Genomic DNA, 23314 nt, shown 5'->3' with positions numbered 1-23314 from the left:
ATTTACTGGTAAAACTTTTTCCCCTAAAGAAACCTAAACCCTAAAAACCTAAAAGTTTATGATTCCATGCTTTAGAGAGTGTTGGTCTTTGTGTTTATTTTTAGTTTTCATAGGTGTCTCAAGCTATTGGCACACATTCTGCTGTTTTGGTTTTGCCCTAGATATATCACTCTGGCTTTTATTCTATCTAATTGGACCTAGTTTATTTTCACTACAAAAATTCTTGAGTTGGGAGTTCTGTTTCCTAACATTTTAACAAAGCCACTGAGGCGTTTTTAGTTAGGGGATTGCATTTGAACACTATGGAGTGTTATGTCAGACTCCAAGAGGAGTAAAATTCCAGAAATAGTAGCAGAATGTGAAGAGAGCAGTTTTGTTGTCCTATCTGAGAATGACTATTTTCATTAGGTAGTATTTGTACAGATTATTTACTTAAAGAGATGTGAAGTGATACCCAAGATCCAGTTTTTACAAGTGTATACATTTGTTTAGAACTTTATCATTCATAAAACCATTGAAATACAGTGTCTTACTTGATGGTTACAACAACCCTATGAAGTAAATTTGGCAAAGATATAATTATTCCCATATACAGGGTATGTAAACCGAGACTTAGTTGCTTATTTGAAGATAAACGGAGCCTTACATCTTTTAGACTTTCAAATATACCTAATTACTTTGTTGGATGTATGATTGTTCCTAGGGTTAAATATATGAATTTAGAAATACAGTTTTTATGTTTTAGATGGATTTTTTTTTTCCTTCTTCTCCCCAAAGCCTCGCAGTACACAGTTGTATATTCTGGTTGTGAGTGCCTCTGGTTGTGCTATGTGGGATGCCGCCTCAGCATAGCTTGATGAGCACTGCCATGTTGGCACCCAGATCCAAACCGGCGAATCCCTGGGCCGCCGAAGCGGGAGCATGCGAACTTAACCACTCAGCCATGGGGCCGGCCCTTTAGATGGAAATTTTGACTTTATATTTTCTAAAATGTCTTTGATACCTCATTTTATAAAGGCTTACTATGGGAGGCTGTCGATCCTACTTTGATGACCTTGAACCGCACATTTCACACCAATTGAGTAATTTTGCCCTGGTTGATTTGCCGTCATAACACTGGACTTTGATGAAAGGGCTAACCGTTTGGTCACTTCTTTTCAGTCTTTAAAACTGCTAGGTTGATAATCACATACATACATAGATACATAAATGCAACACTTGTGGCTGTTACTGATGGGAAGAAACACAAAGAAATTTGATTATCCTGTAATAGAATGTGGAATACGTAACAATACATATTTGGAATAGGTTTCATAAAGGAGGCAAATAGTAGGTACTCAATAAATACTGGTTAATGAGTACATTTTTGGTTAGTGAGTTAATTGATTTCCATGAGTTACGCTCTCAGGAAGAAAAGATACAAGCATGAAAACATGCTGATTCTAAGATGACAGAGAGTGTGCTACAGTAGGTACCCCTGAAATGAGACGTGTATACTTGCTCTCAGTAAAATTCACACTGGTTCAGAGTAAACTCTTGGTATAGAAATTTTGCAGTACTTCACTAAACCAAGTAGACTGATTATTTGTGATGCTCTTAGAGTTTTTATTACTATTTTTCAGAATTTTTATTATATGATTTGCCAGATTTACGTTTCTCTCATTTGCTAAGTGCCAGTTGAGAGGTACAAACAGTAATGCTACAAGGTTTCAGAGGAAGGAGCCTCCATTTACTAGCATATTTGTGGAAAAAGTGAGATGATCTGTACCTTGAAGTGTAAACAGGACCTAACCAAGCAGAAAGATATGGGGAGGCATTCTAGACAAATGGAATGGTACTAGGACACCATAAAGGGAATGTTTAAAAGTGGATCATTTTGGTTAGAGCTGAGGGTTTGTGTTGGGCAAGAAATGGTTAAAGAGGTAATTTGGGGTCAGATTATGGAAATCTTTGAATACCTGGAAGAGATTTGGATTTTGTTCTGGAGGCTTATGTTCTTCTAGTTGGGGTACACATTCTTGGGATGGCACAGCTATATGGGATATGTAAGTCCACAGGATAAACATGACACATCTTTCAGGAACTTGACTTTTTAGAAAATCTGGGAAAGAAATACCTATTTTTATATGAAGATAGATTTATGGAGTAGAAAATACAATTCACATGGAATTATAAAAGTCAAAGATTTAAGATAAAAAGCTAATAAGATTTTAAAAGAAATCTGTGCTTATATCAAGCCATTTCAACCTATAACTCCAGAACTTGTGAGGCTATGTTTTCTTTATCCTCAGCTGTTACACTCTTTTAATAGACATGTTTGAACAACATCGGTCAAAGTAGTATGCAGTCATTGTAAATTTGTTTGAGGACAATTGATGAGAGATAGACGTAAAGTTGGGAGGCCAGGCAGGAGACTACTTAGTTAATTTAAGGCTCAGGTTAAAAGCAATCCTTGGTAGATTTTTGGCAGTAGAAATGGAAAGAAAGTGTTTAAGATTAGGAGACTTTTCAAAAGAAGATCTTATTGGATTTAGTGGCTTATGGTACAGGAGAGGTGCTTTACAAAGTTGAGTAAAAAGCCACAGATATCTCCTGGGTTGCAAGCTTCTACAACTGGAGACGTGGTAGTGCCAGTATTGGATATAAAGAGGTAAAGAGGAGAATGTGAAATGTAGAAAGGGAGGACAGACCAGCAGAGGCAGTAAGGTGTTGATGAATTGTTATTTGACATGTTGGATCGAGGAGGCTGTAGGATATTAGAAGGAGAAATGGCAGGTAGGCAGTGTAAGAAGGGGAAGTGGAGAGAAGTCTGGGGTGAGCACATAGATTCCAGAACTTTATTCTTGGAAAATAGATGAGTCCATGAGAGTAGATAGAATTTCTGAGGGTCAGTAGAAGAGATGATTGAAGATTGTGCATTGGCCCCTGCTACTAAATAAAATAGTAGGAAGGAATAGGGCTATCAGGATGGATTCAGGTTAGGGAGGATCTTTGGAGAGTGTAGTAGTATTGTGGGAGCAAAAGGAAGGTCAAATTTTGAAAAAGAACATTGTTAGTAGTAGTAGTGGGGAGATCCAAGAGAATGTGGACTGAAGAAAGCCGCATTACATTTGACAATTGTGAGGTAGTGGTGAAATTCAAACACTTTTGAAATTAGAACCATAAAGAAAAAAAATGCTTTCTCTACCAGAATTCTCTCTCAATCTGAGCTTTATATGCAGAAAAAACTTGGTACTCCTAAAAGGGACAAATTAAAACATATTCTGTGAGAATTATGAAAAATTGGAAAACAAACAGAGGAAGCAATGGTATATTAAATAATGCATTATTTTGCATTTGAAAACTCCCTCCTGTTTTTTTTAAAGAAAAAAGTCATTTTGGCATTCTGGCTCTAAAATGTCGATTTTGACAGGTTGGCTGTGGTTCTGAAAACTGAAACATATTCTTGCCTTTATTCTATTATACTTTGTTGGAACAAGATATCTATGTAAGATCCACATAGATCATACATATTTACATATGTCATATATAAAAATATGTATAAATGTATATGTATATATGTATAATTATGTATATGTATAATATATGTACATATAGATATGTATATATAAATATATATTATATGTCATATAAAAATATATATGACATGTATAGGGTAATTTAAAATACTTAATGCTGAATATTTATTGACTAAGGTGAGTTACTATATATCTTGGGCATGATATCCTTTAAAAACTAAGTTTAATTCAAAATTTTATTTATCTTTGATCATTTCTTTAAAAACTTATTTAAAAATAAATACTAGGGGCTAGCCCTGTGGCCTAGTTAGGTGCACTCTGCTTCGGCGGCCTAGGTTCAGTTCCTGGGTGTGGACCTAGACCACTCGTCAGCGGCTATCCTGTGGTGGCAACCCATATAAAAAACAGAGCAAGATTGGCACAGATGTTAGCTTAGGGCAAATCTTCCTCAGCAAAAACATAACAAAACAACTGACAAGTGATATTATGGTCAAAGGATTTGCATCTAATAATTCTTGAGGATTTAGAATTTAAATTAGAAATAACATAATCATACTTCTATTGGATATCAATAAAAAAGACAAGAACTTAAATTTCTGTAATTTAGAGGACTGAGTCTTTATTCAGTTTGGAGCATATATACATGTCTGTCAGGATTTTTAAACATCAATAACTTGTTATGATTTTTAAGTCTATTTGAAAACCTACACATGAGTGTTAGACTCATATCACATCCGGGGGGAATAAATTATTAAACTTTAACTTGATGCCACAAATAGATTCATTCTTATTGTATTATGACAAGATCTGTTTAAAATTGTTTTCACAGTATTAAGTGTTAAAATATATAAAATGTATACAGTATAGATAAATTAACAAATACGTTAAGGTTCAGTGATACTAAAGTCAATATGACTTAGTAATCATGATCTGCTGCATTGTTAAGACAGTGAACCTATTTCAATACACTATTTCACCCTGCTTCATTTGGCTTCAAGTTTAGGATTTTAGCAAGAACACTAACACTAGTTTTTCAAATTAAGGAAGTTGTGAAATTAGCCCACTGATGACTTTTAAAATTAAAGGTTTTGTTAGTTTTTTATTTTAAAAAAGTTATTTAAAAATTTACCCATTGGTTAAAATTTAGATAGTGACCATCTAAAATTGATTCCTACGTCACAAAATATATGAATAAATGATATCATAGGAATTTTGGTTGAGAAAGGTAAGTGGTGTTCTTTGAGGTGATGTGACAGACGATATGTTTAATCTTAAATTGATAGTGGTTTTAAAATAATATATTTCTAAAACCTTCTATTAGGGATTTAATACCAGATTATTAAACCACAGTAACGTGGGATGAGTTTAATGTTTAATTCATTGGCTTTTTAATTTGCCTTAGTTCAAAGCTTTCTGAATCTATTGGATGGATCAACATTTTGGTTGATTTGATAGTGTATAACCTTCCATTTTGAGACTTCCAACATATTCCTCTTCTCCTCTCTGGCTTAGTTTTTGATCTTGGCTTGTTGTATTTACCATTTGGGTTGTCTCCCCCACATACATCGTGCCACCACCAGCCTCCTGAAGAAGACAGATATGGAAGTTAATGGATACAAACTCAAATGTAGTCAATGTTGTTATATTTCCCCATGAATATATCTTCATTTCCTATAACTATGACGGCGTTGTACGCATTTATCCCAGTTTTAAATAATCTGTATAAGTCTTCTGTACACCACCAACAATTTAATATCTGAGAAGGATTAGAGGTAAAATACCTAGTTGCACTAGAACCAAATGAATACTTACATTAAGAGATTTTTACCTATAGAGAAAATGTTTATTTGGGATTTAGATTTTAAAGAGTTGTTGTAGATATTAGCTAATACTTTAAGAAGACATTTTGAAGATATGAAAGTAAAGTATTGATATTAGGAAAAGGATACCTGAATAACTTTCTAGACAGTTGAGTTGTCCTTTTGCTTTGTGATCCCAAGTAGAAAACACCAAATCTTTGTGTTCCGGGAGTGCGTTGGGGACATTGCCAGTAATCTCAACTAGGTGTAGTGTATAGTTGGTTTCATGATTTCCCAAGTGAAAAGAATATTCAATATAATGCTTGTTGTCTTTCCAGTCTTCTAGCTCAATTCGTAAAATGTAATTAGATCGCTTTACTATGGAGTATATCTTCTCTAGACCCAACCAAAATTCTCCTGAAAAGAAAAGTACAAATCTGTTGATGTTAACTGCACATTAGATACCAACAGTTTTTTTATTGGTGATGGTAATGAGTTGTTTTAGTGTTGACTCTTTTGGTTATTTTAGTCTCTGAAGTTTTTCTTTTTAAACCAATTTTGTTGAAGATAGGTATATGTACAAAAAATGTTAAAAATATGAATAAGTCTGCCTAAAATCTGATTATCATTTCTGGAGGGGATATTATAAGACATATTTCACGAGTGAAATATCGTAAGCTATTTTAGATATTTTTAAGTCCATTCATTGGTAGGATATTATCTTACTTCTAGCTCCTTATATGTACTGACTTTACTGTCAGCTGTTTATTAATACCCATATACTATCGAGAGATTTAAGTATTCTCAAAAAGTTGGATGATAAGAATAAGAATAAGAATAATGTTATTGCCCTCAGATATAGACTTGGCCTTTGATATTTGCTTGATATTTATGTTTTCTTTGTAGAAAAAGAAGGGAATAAAATTTCAAAAACATTTAAAATTTAAAAATGTAATTCTTAATAACTTTTCTCTATAATTTTAAAAATTATTTTTATTTAGAGTTAAAAACATAGCATAAATACAAATAGATCTCTAATTATCACAATCCTTTTTATTAAAATATTTAAGGAAGAGTCAAAATTGTCTTATTGCTATTGAATTAGTAGGAGATTTCATTTTAAGGATTGCAAGTACAAATGGCTTACTTATAGAAATAACTGAGTACTCTAGGCTTAACTGTTAGCCTTTTATTTTTGGGTGACACTCACTCTTAGAACATTCAGAGCTGTAAAATATCATTGATTATACCTTTTAGTTAGGGATTTAACTGGCAGTTTGAATGTAGAATTTTTTAAATGGTCAAATAGTACTGTCTAAAAATTGGGTGTAATAATGTTTTTCACTTTAAGTACTTGTACATTATTTATGGATTTTTATAATGTGCTTTTGGATTTTAAACCTCTGTTATTTATTTTTATTTTACTTATTTATTTTGTAATCAAAATATAGTAATTTGCATTGAGTTAACTAATTTATTTTAAACCACACATTCTATAGTATACATTTATATTTAAATGATTGAAATCTAAACATTTTGTTCTGTATATCTGACAGCTTCCTTGTCTCTTCAACCTCCAAATAATTGATATCTAAAACGTTAATAAAAAAGTACAGTTACCAGTGATGAGGATGCTTTTCTTGGTAGTTCATTCATAGCATTTACCACTTATCAAAGCACATAGCACTTAATCAAAATTGTCTTTATAATTATCATAACTAGAAGCCATTGAATTAAATTGTAATAAGTATAATTAAGAATAGACATGTAATTGTGATAAGTATAATTCAAATAAAGACAATTGTAATAAGTGTAATTACTAACAGATGTGTAATTATTTGTTAAGTTCTTTGAAGGCCGGGACTGTTCCTCATTTATTGTTGTGTTCCTAGTTCCCAGTCAGAATGAATGGATGAATGGATGAAGCAACCTTACCATCAAGCCTCCCAAAACCATATTTGTAGTTTTGCCAAGTTTCATTGAAGTTTTGTGATCCATCTATTCGGCGTTGAATTAATATCCATGAGCTACCTGAATATAATGAATGAAATTGTGTATTTTTAGTAGATTGATGCTTACAGATATAATAAAATAGTTTTATTGGTTTGATTTTAATTGGTATTTGTATAGGGTAGTTATTAATGTTGTTATGGTAATAATGTTTTATTATTTTTATGGTCCCAAGAAGTTAAGTGAAGGACAACTAATGAATGTCTTAATGAATTTATTGACTAAGAGTCATTTCAGATTATTTTATGGAAAAAGATGGAGAATATTGAATAAATGCATGAGTAAATGCATAAACAAGACAAATATAAGTACTAGATCTATGTAACTACTCGTGTATATAATATATATAATTTTATATATATATTTAGAACAAAGATAACAGGATTAGTCTTACTAATAGGTAGTGAATAGCCTTAACTACCTACTGTCTATTTTCTCCTTAGGTTAGTTTTACCTGATATAACATCGCAATAGACATTGAAAACTTGAGAGTTGCTGGTTTTAATGGAATAGATGCCACTTGTATGTTCGCCTCTGTTATAAATGGTGGTACAATCAGCAGGAAAGTCTAGAATCAACAGAATGTTATTACATAAGATACAGTAATAAGTGATATCTTTAGAGCTTGAGGTTTTACTTGACATTTTATGGAATTGTGGCGACTGTAGCTTTTGGCCTTTTTCAGTAATGTATTACTAAAAAAGATTTTATGCTAAAGCATTTTTATTAGGGGGCTTGTTATGCAAAGAATGTCAAAATAGTTGTTACCAAACTGATATCTTTTTAAGAAAAGTGACAAAATGAGAATTTTAAACACATTTTTTTTGTTAGATGAAGTAAGAATATAAGTAAAATATCACATATGAGACATTAGTATAGTGCTTAGTACATAGCAGGTAGTCAAGAGATACATGTGAAAAGAGTGAACATACATGGAGGAAGCTAACAGAAGACTTTTTTTCCTGTATGAATTACATAAAACATAAATGTGTTTTGAGAATATATCATTTCTTAGAAGTTTGTTTGGGAATGGATATTTTGTTCCCCCATCTTTTTGTTTTTTTAATGAAAAATTTTAAACAAACAGGAAAGTACAAAGAAACTTTGAAGAGAAATACCGTCATCTTTCCATCTGTATTCGACAATTGTTAACATGTTGCCATATTTGCTTTATAAGCACACATACATACAGATAGATATTTTGCTGTGCTATTTGAAAGTAATTTGCAGACATTATGACCCTTAAGCTCTTAGATATTTCAGCATGCATCTCTTAAACTAAGATTATTCTCTTACGTAACTGAAATACCATTTTTACATCCAAGAAAATAATAATTCCATATTATCTTATATCAAGTCTATATTCATATTTCTCTGATTGTCTTCAGAATGTGTTTTATAGGGTTTAAAAAAAACCTACCAGGATCCAATTTAGATGGACACATTTTATTTGGTGGATTTGTCCCTTTACTTTCTTTTAGTCTAGAACAGGCCATAAGAATAGGGAGTTTTGATGAAAATGTTGAAGATAGGAGAATTTGATGATGATAGCTTCAAGAAGAGAACCCACCGAATTGCCTTACCATCATGCTCTACATCTTTTGTTTCATTCAAGTGAAAAGAGGGAGTAGTTCTTGGTGCTCTTGGTTTAGAAGAAAGAGAATTTTCTGTGGATTCTTGAATACCAGTTCTTCTTAACTGATAAAAGAATATAAATTTACTTTAAAAAATGGTACTGAATATACAATTAGGGGAGTCTGAATCAGGATATTAAAAGAACAATTAATATGCATCTTTTAGTTCATAATATGCTAATTGCTTTGATTTGAAAAAGGATAAGTAATGCTATACAGATTGTACAGATTACCTGTTCTCAAAATATTTAATCAGGCATATTACTTAAATGAGTTCAAAAATATGGGGAAAGAAAGGCAGAAAGGCAAAAAACAGAAATTGGTCAAAACCCAGCAAGTCCAAAGGAAGAGACTTTGCTTAGAATATTTTAATATGTTCTACTTATTCATATGAATAGCATATATATTCTATTCAGTAACAGGCAGATTGTAAACTTAATAATTCTCAGTTGTAGGTCTTACTGATTCTCAGACCTGTCCTAAAGACATAGCAGGGAGTTTAAAAACAAAGCTGCTTTCTTGATAGTTTTTGACATGTAAACATTACTGTAGAGGAACAAATTGGCCAGCTTATTTGCTTACTTTCAATATATTCAATATGCCATTGTCTATTAGTTTAGCAGTTAACAGTTTATTTTTAAGTGTGCTGGGTTTGCAATGGATTGACTGATAACTTTTCTTATTGATGGCCTGAAAAAAAGCAGAATATGTAATATTTTGAGTTATTAGGGATAGTTGTCGATGCCTGCGTAAGTGGCATCTCCTGTGACTTAATTCATGAGGATCTGTTGTAAAGTGCACTTACTGGGGATTAGTCTTTCCTACTAAGTAACTGTGTGATCTTAAAGTCACTTAACCTTTTAGAGCTTCGGTGTCTTCATTTAAATTTGTGAAAGTTGGATCAGATGATCTAAGAATTCTCCCAACTCAAAAATTTATTATTTTGGATTCTTCACATATTTTATTATTAAACATTTCATAATAGTGACATTTTGCTTTTGTGAGCAGGTTCTTTTTGTCATAATAAAAGATATAGGAAAAAAGAATTTAGCAAAATAGCATAATAAGGAAATTATGGAAATCAAAAGTAGTTGGCAAAAAACCTTTTGGACAATTAGCAAAAATAACCTACCAAATTATGATTCATAAATTAGCAAACTAACCTGCTAAAATTGAGTCATAAAATTACTGAAATGTATAATGATATGTTTTTTTAATGGAAATTGGTGGTAATATATGTTTTATAATTCTTGGCAACTATTTTTTATTACTGGTTTCTCTGGATCTGTGTTATTTTTGGAACTCTCTTGAATGCCTGTTTAATAGTATTACTAATATTTTTGAACTATGGTACTATATATTGGAATGCTTAGATTCTGACGTAGCTTTATTCTAAACAGGTATCTCTCTTCTTCACCTAGCCAGTTGTTTACATTGTATGTTAATTATATTGTTGGGTGTTGAACTTTATCAGGCACACAGTTTCTAATAATAAAAGTAATAATAATCATAGCAAATTTTTATTGATTTCTCTGTGCTGATATGACATTACCTTTATTAATTCAACATAATATTTATTGAGTGCCTACTGTGTGTCAGACAGTGTTCTATATTCTGGGGCTTATAGCAATAAAAATAATGGAAGAAAATCTCTGTACTCATAGAGCTTACATTCTAGTGTAGGGACAGACAAGATAAGTAACTAAAATACATATTATGTTTCGTAGAGGTAAGTGTTAAGAAAAAAAGAGATTAATGAGGGAGGTAGCCGGTTTCAAGGATGGGAGTAGGGGATTGTAATTTTTGATTAAGTGACCTGGGAGGGCTTCATTGGAAATTTTCCATTTGATAAAGACCTAAAGGAATGCAAGTGGGTCATGCAGATACCAGGGAAAAGAGCGTTCCAGACAGAGGGAACAGCAAGAGTAGAGGCCCTGAGATGGCAGCATGTTTGATGTGTTTGAGTAACAGTGAAGAGGCCCGTGGGACTGGAGCAGAGGAGATCACTCCAGGAAGGTAATAAGGGTCATCTGGAGTCTTAGGGGCCACTGTGAGTGAGATGGTTTGGAACAGAGGCATGATCTAATTTAAATTTTAATTAAATTACTTTGGCTTCTATATTGAAGATATACTCTACATGAATTATTTGTTTCGCACAACAATCTTATAAGATAGGTTCTGTTACTATTGACATAGAATAAGTCAGGAAACTGAGAGACAGAGGGGTTAGGTAATTATTCAAGGTCACACAAAAGTTTTCGAGCCAAGCTTCAAACCCGGCTAGTGTATTAGCTTCAGAGGCTAAAATCTTTTTTTTTTTTTTTTAAGATTGGCACCTGAGCTAACAAGTGTTGCCAATCTTTCTTTTTTTTTTTCTTCTTTTTCTTCCCAAAGCCCCCCGGTACATAGTTGTGTATTTTTAGTTGTGGGTCCTTCTAGTTGTGGCATGGGGGATGCCACCTCAGCATGGCTTGATGAGCAGTGCCATGTCCGCACCCAGGATCTAAACTGACGAAACCTTGGACCACGGAAGAGGAGTGCGCGAACTTAACCACTTGGCCACGGGGCCGGCCCCTCAGAGGCTAAAATCTTAAGAATCATGCTGATGTGATCCTTTTAATTCAACTATAATTACTTTAAATAATTTAAGGGTCCAATGTTTTCATAAACCTAAATTTTATGTAAAAGATTGGACATACATGCATTAAAATGTTGACTTACCTGATTTTCTATTTCTTTTATTTGGCTATGCTGTTGGTTTAATTGTCTGTATTGTTCTTCCATGGTCTGGAGAAGATCTTTGATACTGTTATCTTGCTGTTCTACAAAAGTCTGGAAATAGATTGTAGGTTGGTTAGCAGTTTCTTTCTTCTTTCTCTTTTGTTAAATTAGACTAATTTCCTCTATCACAATCTAATTTTTTAAACTGAGTTAGAAAAATGAATATTGGCATGCTTCTTTTAAATAGTACATACTTTTGTTTTTATGTTTTATTTAAAATGTACTGTCTCTAAAATCTGATTTCCTGAACTTTACTTCAATGAAATAAAAATAACCCCAGCATTTTAATAGGAATAAATCTTTACCATTTACTGTATTACTTTATCCACTTTAAACCTGGGAAAATAGTTTCAAAGTTATATTCATTTAACTTTTTACTTGCCTCCAATAATTTGCAATACTGTAATAATTTAGTGTTCTAAATTTTATTACTTGTAATTTTCATCTGAAATGTACGTTTAGTTGTTTTCATATTTAATGTTAGGGAAACATAAAAACCAACTTGAAAGTATAATGGGAAATTTTATTTTCTGAAGGTTTTTTTTCTTGAAAAATGAAATATTTCAGCAATGCGACAAAGTACTTCAAGTAGCATGTCTTAAAATATTTTTTTAAAAGATCCACATTGAAAACATAATCCTGAACACTCTTTGAATTCTACTTACTTTAAGTGAAGTTACTTCTGGGTGTTCTTGAATTTCAGGTTGATTTTTAATTAACTTGGTTAATTGTTCCTCCAAATATTTCACTTTTTGTTGAAGTAGACTTTTTTCTTCTAGGAGGCTTTCCAGTTTTGAGTTGAGCTCAAGTGACATATTCTTCACTTCTTCATTTTTGACTTGGAGTTTGGATGTAGTTCTTCTAAGTTCCTTTTCTTCTTCTTTGATTTCATTGGTTTGTAGTGATAGAGCATAAAAAGACTGGTCAAATATGTTGAGTTTTTGAAATATGTCATTAATTTGACCCTTAGTTTTATGGACAAAGTCTTTAAGACCATGTCCTAACTGAAGGAGGCCATTTGCTAAAATTTTTACATCATCTAACATAGCAAATCTTGATTTTGGCTCTGGAGGTATAGAATCCGGTGATGAGTAGTCTTGATCAATTCTGGAAGAAATAACTAGAGGAGCAATAACAAGAAAGAGCTTAATCGTGTACATTTTTATCCTATTATTCGATTTCAAGCGATTTGGAACGAGTTTTCTCCTATAAGCAGACCTAGACTTCTAAACTCTCTTTCTGTCACTATTTGCCACATAAACAGTGAGGTTGGCAGGTGAATATAGTTAATCATTAAGCTGTGTAAACCTGTAGGAATGTAACCTTCCACACTGAGTTAGATTAATGCTAAATGAAATCAAAGAAATGAGTAACTAACTTAATAGGTCATTTAATTTTGTATTTTTTATTTAATTTTACTATATTATAAACTGCACTTTCAGTGTTATGAGATCTAACACTCATTCTTTTTAAAGCTCATTTTAACTTTTCATGATTTTTAAAGAGATTTACAGGTAAAAACCAAAGTATTTGACTGTAAATTCATGATGAAAGTTGAGGAAAAATTAATGAATGAAGTATTCATTTCCTAAATTGTTATTTTAGTTTTTTTGGAAACAGTGACCCATCCCCAAAAATGCCTTCTCTCTCTTAAGACTTCTTCCACTTCTTCGGTTGGTATTAATAATGGCTCTCAATGCTGCATTCCCATGGTACTCTGTATAAGCTAGCATATGATTATATATTCCTTATTATTTGTCACTATAATTTATGTTAGTATGTCTTTTTGCTTCAGATAATCTATCATGACCATATTTGTGTATTCTCACAAAATCTCATCTATAAGTATCATTAAAAGGCATTTCACCCCTTTTCTCCATTATATTCTATGTCTCTGTGTTCTAGCCTCTTTTCCATGTGCCCATGGAAAGACCAATAGATATGTGATCTTCTAAGGTCAAACCGGAATTAAAGACTTGCAGTGTCAGAAACTATTTGCCCATTGCAAATTTTTCTGAAGTTTGTGAGCTTGGTAACAAATTTGATAATACAAATTTAACAAAACCAAAAAAATAGTAGTATGGTTAAAAATAAATGTTCCTCACTGTGCTTCTAACTTAGTGTTAAAAGGAAAAATACTAAATGCTTCAACAAGTTATAAGTGATTATCCCTCTTCATTGTTCACTAAGAACTTTTTGAGAAAATAATCTTTTAAAAATGACTTATCTTGACGAATTAATAGAATAAAATCGTTAAGACTTTGAGAATCAGACTGGTCTGGGTCAGAAGCCAGCTCTGGCTGTCTGGCCTTGCGCATGTTACTTAACCTCTCTATTCCTCAGTCTCCTCATCTGTAAGTTGGGTAGTTATAGTACATACTTAATAGGGTTATGAGAATTAAGAGAAATAATCCGTGTAAAGCACTAGAACAGCGTTTGGCAAATAGAAAGTACCAGAATGTTATTTTCTGTATCATGTGAAATGACCTTCTAACCTGGACGTGTAATCAGCCCTACATAAAATAGATTTTTCATGAAGTTAATAGCTTTTTTGCAAAGGGAAGAATTTAACATAATGAATTTCAGTTAATTGCAAATTGTCAAGGAAAACTTTACAAACTGAACCATTTCTAAATTTCTATTCTTAGATATGCCTGTTGCTGGTATAAAATAGAGGCCCTTTCTTTTGATGATTTAGGCTTTAGAGCTTTTGGATATAGTGGTTACAGTAGAGGTAGTATACCACAGTGGTCATACGTGACTCTGGAGAGAGGCTGGCTGTACTGGAGTCCTGCTTCTGCTTTTCTTCAGCTCTGTGACCCTTGGTCAAATTACTTAGCTTTTCTGTACCTCTTTTTTCTCATCTGTCAAGTGAAGATAATACCTTCTTTATAGGGTTGTATGAAGATTAAAAATTAGTATTTTTAAAGCACTTAGCACACTACCTGTTGTATAGTAAACACTACACAGTATTATATATTAACTATTTTTTGGTAATTAGAAACAAACAATGCATTTATGCCCATTTTGTAATATTTTATTGGTGAATATTATCTAAGCTCATGTTAAGATGACAAGTTGGGAAATTTTGCTGGAATCTGGTTTTCTGAGTTTTGGTTTCTTGGACCTTGATAAATACAGGAATTATGTCTTTTGTTTAGCCTGTGTGTACTTTTTCTGAGTGTTCAGTACAGAACCGTATAAATAGTTCTGTTGGTAATGGAAATAAAGAATGCAAGTAAATAAAAATATACAAATACTTCCACCAATGGAGAAGAAAAACAGAAAATTTCCTTATTCTTCATTTTTATCGTACCCTTACCACTGGTACATGTTATAGAATTATAAGTGTATGTTGAACTACTGAGGAAATTTGAATTTTCTCCCTTTTTTTTTTTTAAAGGGAAGTGTTAGTGCTGTGATCATTGGTCATAAAGGGCATATTTCGAAACTTCTGTTAACTAAACTGTCTGCTTTTCTCACTTAAAACTATCGACCCTGATATTTCATCCACCTTCTAGTTGAGGAGGAATTGAGATGGGCCAGCTTCTTTTTTCTGTTGTACTATAAGCTGTTTATTGGCAAGATCTCTTTTTAATTTATATGCCAGCACTTTAGTGCAATGCCTTACATGTTGGAGAAACAATAAATATTTATTGCATGAATGAGAGAATGATAAAGTCGTAATATGAGAGTTCTCCAAGGGTAAAATTTGATATGGTAGATGTTCACCCCTTTTTGATATTGGGTGTTCTTTTCAGAGAGAGGAATTTGAAAAGTAGGCCCTTCCGTGCATAAAAGTAACTGGACACTAATACGAGAGAGAGGCTGTGTGTTAGAATTTCTTTCCATTTTGGTTACTATACTACTAGAATATTAACACTTTTGCACAATTTGTACAATTCCTCACGTGTAACACTAACAGATATATTAGAGGCAATGGTCACATATTCTTGGTTTATAGTATATTTTCTCTGGGCAGAACTATCTGGATAATTTTTTTTTCTTATAGTAGTCTGACATGTTATTCAATATAATTAAAATAAATAATCGGCCTAAGTATAAGCTGCAGAAGAATGTCAAGCTATGGGAAAATGTAATAAAAATAGTAATTTTATAAATGATTTTACATCTACCTTTTAATGCTTCCTGTCTGAGTACACATTGTTAAAGGCAGAGTCTAATCTTTGCTTGGACCTGTGCCTGTTTAAATAGAACCCTGGTCAAATGTAACCAGTGATGTTAGAAAAAGTAAAATTTTTTATGCCAAAGGAAATAAGAACCTAAGCAAAATTGGGCCCTAATCTAAGGATCTCTAGTTTCTAAGAACTAATATAGGAAACTTCTTAGATACACAGAATTGTAGGTCATTTAGGAGCCTTGTTTAAATTCCAAGCAAAGTCCTTTATCCTCCCCCAGGTTGTGCAATCTTAGGGAGATCCAACTTCCAAAAAAAACATAAGGCATTTTGACTCTTTGGAATATAGTGCCCTCTTTAATGTCTTCCTTTTTACTATGATTATTTGTTTTTGAATATGTATATTCGGTAGAAAGATTCTGAAAGTAACCGAGAAAAACACATTTATAAATAGAAATGTTTATATTGACTAGAGAGTAATGCTAGAGTACTACACTGGCACCCTTTCCTCACTTGTCCAGAGCAGCATTTTCCAGTGGAAATATAGTATGAGTTATACATGTAAAAAACTAAAAGAAACAAGTGAAGTTAATTTTAATAGTATATTTTATTTAATCCAATATATCAAAAGTTATTTCAACGTGATCAATATAAAAATGTTAATTAGATATTATATTCTCTTTTCATATTAAGTCTTTCAAATCTGGTTGTGTTTTATACTTAAGCATATCTCAATTAGAAAAGGGGCGTATGAAGTGCTTGGTCGTCTTAGTACACTATTTTATTGGACAGTACAGATCCAGAAGATGAGTGACCTTTGAAGGAATCATTTTATTTATCTTACTTTTTTTGTGTTCACTATTAATAAATGTTAAATCTTTCTTTTTTTTTGAGGAAGGTTAGCCCTGAGCTAACTACTGCCCATCCTCCTCTTTTTTTTTTTTTTTTTTTTTTTTTTTTGCTGAGGAAGACTGGCCCTGAGCTAACATCCATGCACATCTTCCTCTACTTTATACGTGGGACGCCTACCACAGCATGGCTTTTGCCAAGCAGTGCCATGTCCGTACCTGGGATCTGAACCGGTGAACCCTCCGGGCTGCTGAGAAGCAGAATGTGCGCACTTAACTGCTGCGCCACTGGGCCAGCCCCTAAATGTTAAATCTTTTTATCTTGGAAGTATTTATTGTAGAAATACAGATACTTCAAAAACCTGTAAAAAATGAAAATCTTGACTCTTCACTGTTAATATTTTGGGTCATTCATACCAGATCCCTTGAATGACTAGCTAAACATAGTTTTTTTTCCAACACAAATGGGATCTTGTTATATATAGCTTATATTACATGTATAAATCATTTTGGAAAGTTCATAGATGTTGATTTGTCAAATTAATCCTTCAGAAGAGTTGTGCCAATTTACCTCCCTACCAAGAGTATATGAGAGTTCCTATTTTCCCATGAATTTTTACTGATGCTTTGAATGACAAAGACAAAAAATATCAATAAATCTAATAGGCAAATAAATCTAGTTTATTTTGCTGGCCATCTATTTTGCTCTCTTTGTGAATTTCCTGAGCATTATGTAAGTCCCCCCATCAAACTCCTCGCTCCTTAAGTTTGTCTTTTTCTGGCTAATTTTAGGAATTATTTACTTATTATGGATACTAACTCTTTGTCATATATGTAAGTGTTTTTCCAATTTGTTGTCTTTCTTCTACCTGTGTTTATAGTATCATCTGCTCTGTAGAGGCTTTAAAATTTGTCTCTTATGATTTTTGTGGCTCATGCTGAGAAATTCCTTACTCACCCTATAAAATATGGTTTCTTTAAAGCTTTTCTAGTACTTTTATGGTTTTATTTATTTATTTTTTTTAAAGATTGGCACCTCAGCTAACAACTATTGCCAATCTTCTTCTTTTTTCTTCTTCTTCTTCTTCTCCCCAAATCTCCCCAGTACATAGTTGTATATTCAGTTGTGAGTGCCTCTGGTTGTGCTGTGTGGGATGCCACCTCAGCATGGCCTGACAAGTGGTGCCATGGCTGTGCCCGGGGTCCAAACCAGTGAAACCCCAGGCTGCTCAAGCGGAACGCGCGAACTTAACCACTCGGCCACGGGGCCCGCCCCTTTGGTTTTATTTTTATTTTTTAAACCTTTGATTAATCTGGAATTTATTTTGAGGAGGAGGTCAGATAGGAATTCAGTTTTTTTACCTAAATGGCTAGTCAGCTATCTCAGCACTTTTCATTAATCTACCTTCTCTCTGCTGATTTGAAATTCCTCTGAAGGAGTAAGTGCAAGGTAAAGACTTACTAGGTTTAAATGGGAGTTTATTAGTGGAGTTAGCAGTCAAATGGAAAAGAATCTGGATTCAATTGCATGCTTTTCACCTTCAGAGACAAGTTGAATTTGAATTGTATTGCTTATATTGGAAATCAAACATAGCTTATAGATGATGTTCAGTTAATTCCCATTTAACCTGGAATTGAAACTCCCACAAGTATTAAGTAACTAAGCATTTGTGTGCATTCTCTGCTATTCATTCATTCATTCATTTATTAAATATGAAGCATTATTTTAGGCATTGGGAATATAGAAATTAGCTAGTAGATAAAGTCCTTGCCTTTATGGAGTTTGGGCTTTATTAAAGAAGATATAGAAATAAATAATACATAAGTGAACAAAGTAATTTAGGACTATTTAAGCATATTGTTTAAGAGTTGTGAATAGAATAACAAAGTGATGTGATGGGGAGGAGGTAAAAGTGAGGCTTTCTGAGACTTGAAAGATGGAAAGGGGCCAGTCACGTCCATTTCTGCAAAGCTAAGACAGTAGTCATCCCACTGCAGAGATTCTGAGTGGGGTAAGCATGGTGTGTTTTGCATGTCTATGCTACTTGCAAATTTCTTGTTGAAATTTGTGGGCAGATTCTTTAGTCTCAATTCCTCTTATGGGCTCCAGTGACATTCTTTGTTCATAGCACTTATCATGCTACGTTATTATTTACTTATCTGATTCTCCCTCTAGACCATGAGTTCTCTGAAGTCAAGGACTTTGTCTTTTATCTCTCCGTTCTCAGTGTCTAGCACACTGCATACTCAGTAAATGTTTGTTACAATGAGGAATTGCAAACATAATGAAGGCCAATCTGTTATCATGTGCTTTGGACCCTGGTCTCTCCCACCATTTTAGGAATCTTACATTCTTGTTCTAGTGTATGCAAACTCTGTCTCAACTGGATTCTTTTCATTAGGGTTTAATCAAACTCAAACCTTTCTAATCTTAAAAAGCTTCCCAAAATCCCCATATTTTGCCTCCAACTTTACATTATCTTTCTCCCCTTCTGAGGTACACTTTTCAGAATTTTACTTGTTTATTTCATTTTCTTATCTCCTACTTGCTCTTGAACCTACTTTTGTGTGTTTTCAGCCTGAGATTATCAGTGACTTTCATGTTTCTAGAGCCAGTTGACATTTTTTAGTGCTTGCCTCATTTGACCCCTGAATGGCATTTGACATTTAACTATTTAATTTCTTCTTGTATTTTCTTCCCTGGGCTTCCATGTCACTCCACTGTCATGGTTTTCCTTGTCCTTCTCTGTGGGTGCCTTCTTAGTCTTCTGTGCAGGCTCGTACTCCTCTGGCTGACTGTAGAATCTTGGAGTTCCTTAGGGCTCCATTCTGAGAACAACACATATGAATAATTAAGCGATATTCTTCTTCTCTCATAGTTGATGTCCTTGAGAATGATTCTTAGCATGGTAAAAATTGATATATAGATGCAAAATATAAAAGATGAAATAAAAACCTGGTCTTGGGGAACATACGGTCTAATGGGACAGAAATGCCTACAAACAGACCATTTCAAAACAATGTAGTGCTGTGAGAGAGATACACAGAAGCTATGGGAGGAAGGGATGGGTACTTAGTTGACTGAGGGGAAGTCTTTTGATCATCTACATTTGTTGAAGAAACTACTTTAAGGTTTTTATTTAATCTTTTATATTTTGCATCTATATCAAGAAACTGGACTATTTTTGTGCAGATTTTTACAGAGGCTAGATTTTATTGACGGCATCCCTTAGTGACATTAAACATGTTCCTCTCTGTTTTCTGTAAACTGAGATTTGGATCTAGAGACTCGGTCATATTTAGGTTCAAATTTTTTCCGCCAGATCACTTCATAAATCTTGCTGTGTCCTGAGCCAGCCCTGATGGCCTAGTGGTTAAAGTTTGGCACACTTCAGTACCATGGCCCAGTTCGGTTCCCAGGGGCAGAACCACACCACTTGTCTGTCAGCAGCCATCCTGTGGCAGCAGCTCACAAAGAAGAACAAGAAGGACTTACAACTAGAATATACAACTATGTACTGGAGCTTTGGGGAAGGAATAAAAAGAGAGAGGAGAAGATTGGCAACAAATGTTGGCTCAGGGTGAATCCTTCCCAGCAAAAAAATAAAGAAAACCTTAAGAAAAACAGTGCTGTGTCCTTCTATCAGGAGGAAAACGTGTTGCAATTAGTGCAATTAGTAGACAATCATGTAGTAGACAATCATGATCAACGCCTAAATCCATTAACTCATTAAGCATTGCCAAAAGGTAATATTCTATCATTCCTTCTTTATTTAATACCTGGTATATCTCTATGAAGAGTGCTTTTCCCCATCTGCTATATGCTTAGCCAGTGAGTCATTATATGAGAGGCAGAAATAAATGCGTGATTCTTTTCCATTACTTGCCAGTTTTCAAAATCAGTTGGTGCATTACAATCCTCTAAAAGACATCAATTAAGTGTTTTTTTTAGCATCACTTATAAACTCATGGACCAAACATATTAATGGCTTTCAAACACAGCAGTTATTATCTTTGTTGGTGTTCAAATTGTCCCATCTTTGGCAAATGAAAAAGCCAATTCAAACTGGCTCAGAGTCTTTTTTTTCATCAGGAAGATTCGCCCTGAGCTAACATCTGTGCCAGTCTTCCTCTATTTTGTATGTGGGTTGCCACCACAGTATGGCCACCGATGAGTGGTGTAGGTCTGCACCTGGGAACCAAACCCAGCCCACTGAAGCAGAGCCGGCCAAACTCATCCACTAGGCCACAGGGCCAGCCTTGGCTCCTGAGTCCTTTTGATTCACTTGTAACAGTCTTTGATGGTTTCTTGCTATCTGTTATGACAAGATGTTGTTCTTGTACAGTTTCTCCCCAGACCTGGAATCAGCCATTTCTCCAAGGAGCTGTGGTTCTTTGAATGGGAAGTTCTTTTCCAAGCCACAGTCTGGGCACTCACTGTACGTTAGTCATTGTTCTAGGCCATTTAAGTAGAAAGAATGGGGGGAAATGCTTTTAACATGAAATTCATCCTGGATTCATGTTGATATTTCAAATTCAAATTTACTACTTGTGATTATTCCCTATTATAAAAAATACTGCAGTGAATTTTGTTGAACACACCCATTTGTACACCCATGTACAGTTTCCTCCGTAGACTAGAGGTAGGTTTTTGGGTCAAAGGGTATGTTCCTTTAAAATTTCTATATTGCCCTACCACCTTCCAGAAATTTAGACTTGGTTTCGTTGCCCCAGCAGTTGATTTAGTAGGGTTTTATTATACTCAAAGATCTTGTTCATTAACTTTAAGCACTAGTCTTCAGATAAGCTAACTCTCATTCTTTCTTTTTTTAAGCTCTCTCTTTTTGTGTCTTTTCTTGGATTATTTCTTTTCTCTGTGTTGGCGGCAGGGACTATAAATGTTGTGTAAGATGCAAGATCATAAACTGGAAGTAAAGTCAAATAAATGCAGAGAGTAATATGTGGTTGTCTCACCGTAACTACCTAATACTGTTATACCTACCATATTGTCATACATGTTTTTGAACAATAATGTGGACTATTATACTTCTTAAATCCTTGATCACGTTTATACAAAAGCTGCAAATATAAATGTCATCCTATTTGTATTTGTTTGGAGGAACTACAATAATATTAGAACTGTCTTTTAATTTCTTAATAGTTTTTCAGTCCATACTCAACTCATTTATTTCCAAGAAGCCTCTTGTAGAGGAAAGAACATGTGTTTTGAACTTTGTATTCTGATTTCAGGTTTACCACTTACTTGGTTGTATGTGAAAATCACCTAACTTTTCTAGGCTTCAATTTATCTGCAAAATTGGGGTATATTTAATTGCTATCTATTTGAATGATTGCTCTAAGGATGAATAAAATTGTGTATGTGAAAATACTTAGCATAGTGGCTAGCAAATATTAATAATTCAGTATTTGTCTATTTCTTTTGTGGCATGTAGTGATACATAGTGTTTTTAGATATGTATTCATTATCATGCATACTATTGCCTTCCACAGAAATCTTCTCTACATATACCCTCAGAGTCTCAATTTTGCCAACCGTCAAGGTTCTGCCAGAAATATAACAGTGAAAGTCCAGTTTATGTATGGGGAGGATCCGAGTAATGCCATGCCGGTAAGAAATGTTCTTTACTATTCCTATACTTCATATATGGTTCATATAGACAGTTTTTGGTATCACTTTTGGCAGCTCTAAACTGGAAATTAATGAGATCTTGTAAACCAGAGTTCTAACTGTATTAGTTTCTGTACAGATAGTAATGAGTTTACTTGAAGTTTTGTTTATTGAGAACTTGGTATGTGCTAGGCATTCCTAGAGATACAAAGATGAATAAGGCTTGTAATCTAGAGAATATAAGACAAATGCATAAAATTCTAAAATAACAACTCTCAAAAGAGTGTCAGATCAGAATTGCCTTGGGTGCTCTAACAAAGCACAGATACCTTTTCTCTGTTCTTGGCGTCTGTGATTCTGAGTCTCCTCCTGTGGAATGAAAGGCCAGGTAAGGGAAATGGAAAATGATGGATAGTATATGAGGTTGTGGTGTGGGTTGAAAATGCTCCCCAGGTAATTGTAATATGTATGATTCTTCTCATCTTTGCTGAGAAACTCTGGCAGTAGTTCTCAACCTTGGCTATATATTACACTCACCTGGGGAGCTTTTAAAATACCAATACCCAGACTGAATCTCATTCCAATAAAATTGTAATCTCTGGGGGCGGGAACCAGGCAGGTATCAGTATTTTTAAATCTCCCCAAGGGATTACATTTTGCAGCCAATATTGAGAACCAAGGTATGCACCAATTATTAGAAGATTGGTATAGGGATTCAGAGGCATAGGTGTTCAGAGGTAGGAGAGAATGCCTTGCTGAGGTAACAAGCAAGTATTATCTGGAGGAGGTATATCTGAACTAAAACCAGAGGTGGTTAAAATATTAATGGCAGTGGGTCTAGGTGGTGGGGGAAGGAAAGCAATTCAATTTGGAGAATGTCCTTCAATAGAGGTACAGTGGTGAGTTGCCAGTGAGCCAGAGCAGTGGAAGATAAGTCAGAAAAGTAGATTGAGGGCA

The 23314-nt window shown here is 33.8% G+C and overlaps 2 protein-coding genes across 7 annotated transcripts in view; one reads left to right on the top strand and one right to left on the bottom strand.

The window, feature by feature from the left end:
• Nucleotides 1–23314, top strand: part of DOCK7 (dedicator of cytokinesis 7) — a 203869-nt gene that overhangs the window by 73272 nt on the left and 107283 nt on the right. For all 6 annotated transcript variants that reach the window (XM_044749192.2, XM_044749193.2, XM_070486407.1 and 3 more), the window contains one exon: nt 22240–22357. In XM_044749192.2, coding sequence (XP_044605127.1) covers nt 22240–22357 — 118 coding nt within the window. The remainder of the gene's footprint in view (nt 1–22239; nt 22358–23314) is intronic.
• Nucleotides 4109–13004, bottom strand: ANGPTL3 (angiopoietin like 3). Its single transcript, XM_014854698.3, has 7 exons — nt 12408–13004; nt 11683–11793; nt 8911–9025; nt 7782–7895; nt 7253–7348; nt 5468–5734; nt 4109–5102 (listed from the first exon to the last, which is right to left on the bottom strand). The coding sequence occupies exons 1-7, from the start codon at nt 12900–12902 to the stop codon at nt 4891–4893; spliced, it is 1410 nt and encodes a 469-aa protein (XP_014710184.1). The 5' UTR covers nt 12903–13004; the 3' UTR covers nt 4109–4890.

Source organism: Equus asinus, chromosome 16 (genome assembly GCF_041296235.1).
Source record: "Equus asinus isolate D_3611 breed Donkey chromosome 16, EquAss-T2T_v2, whole genome shotgun sequence".
Taxonomy (NCBI): domain Eukaryota; kingdom Metazoa; phylum Chordata; class Mammalia; order Perissodactyla; family Equidae; genus Equus; species Equus asinus.
This window is presented reverse-complemented; position numbering and strand designations above follow the sequence as displayed.

Bases quoted from the DNA above. Each gene is read 5' to 3' on its own strand.
- ANGPTL3 (XM_014854698.3), bottom strand. From the start codon at position 12,902: ATGTACACGATTAAGCTCTTTCTTGTTATTGCTCCTCTAGTTATTTCT. The intron at 11,794-12,407 runs GTAAGTAGAATT...ATCTATTTCCAG, and splicing joins CAGAAGTAACTTCACTTAAA to ACTTTTGTAGAACAGCAAGA. The intron at 9,026-11,682 runs GTAAGTCAACAT...TTCTTTTATCAG, and splicing joins TAAAAGAAATAGAAAATCAG to TTAAGAAGAACTGGTATTCA.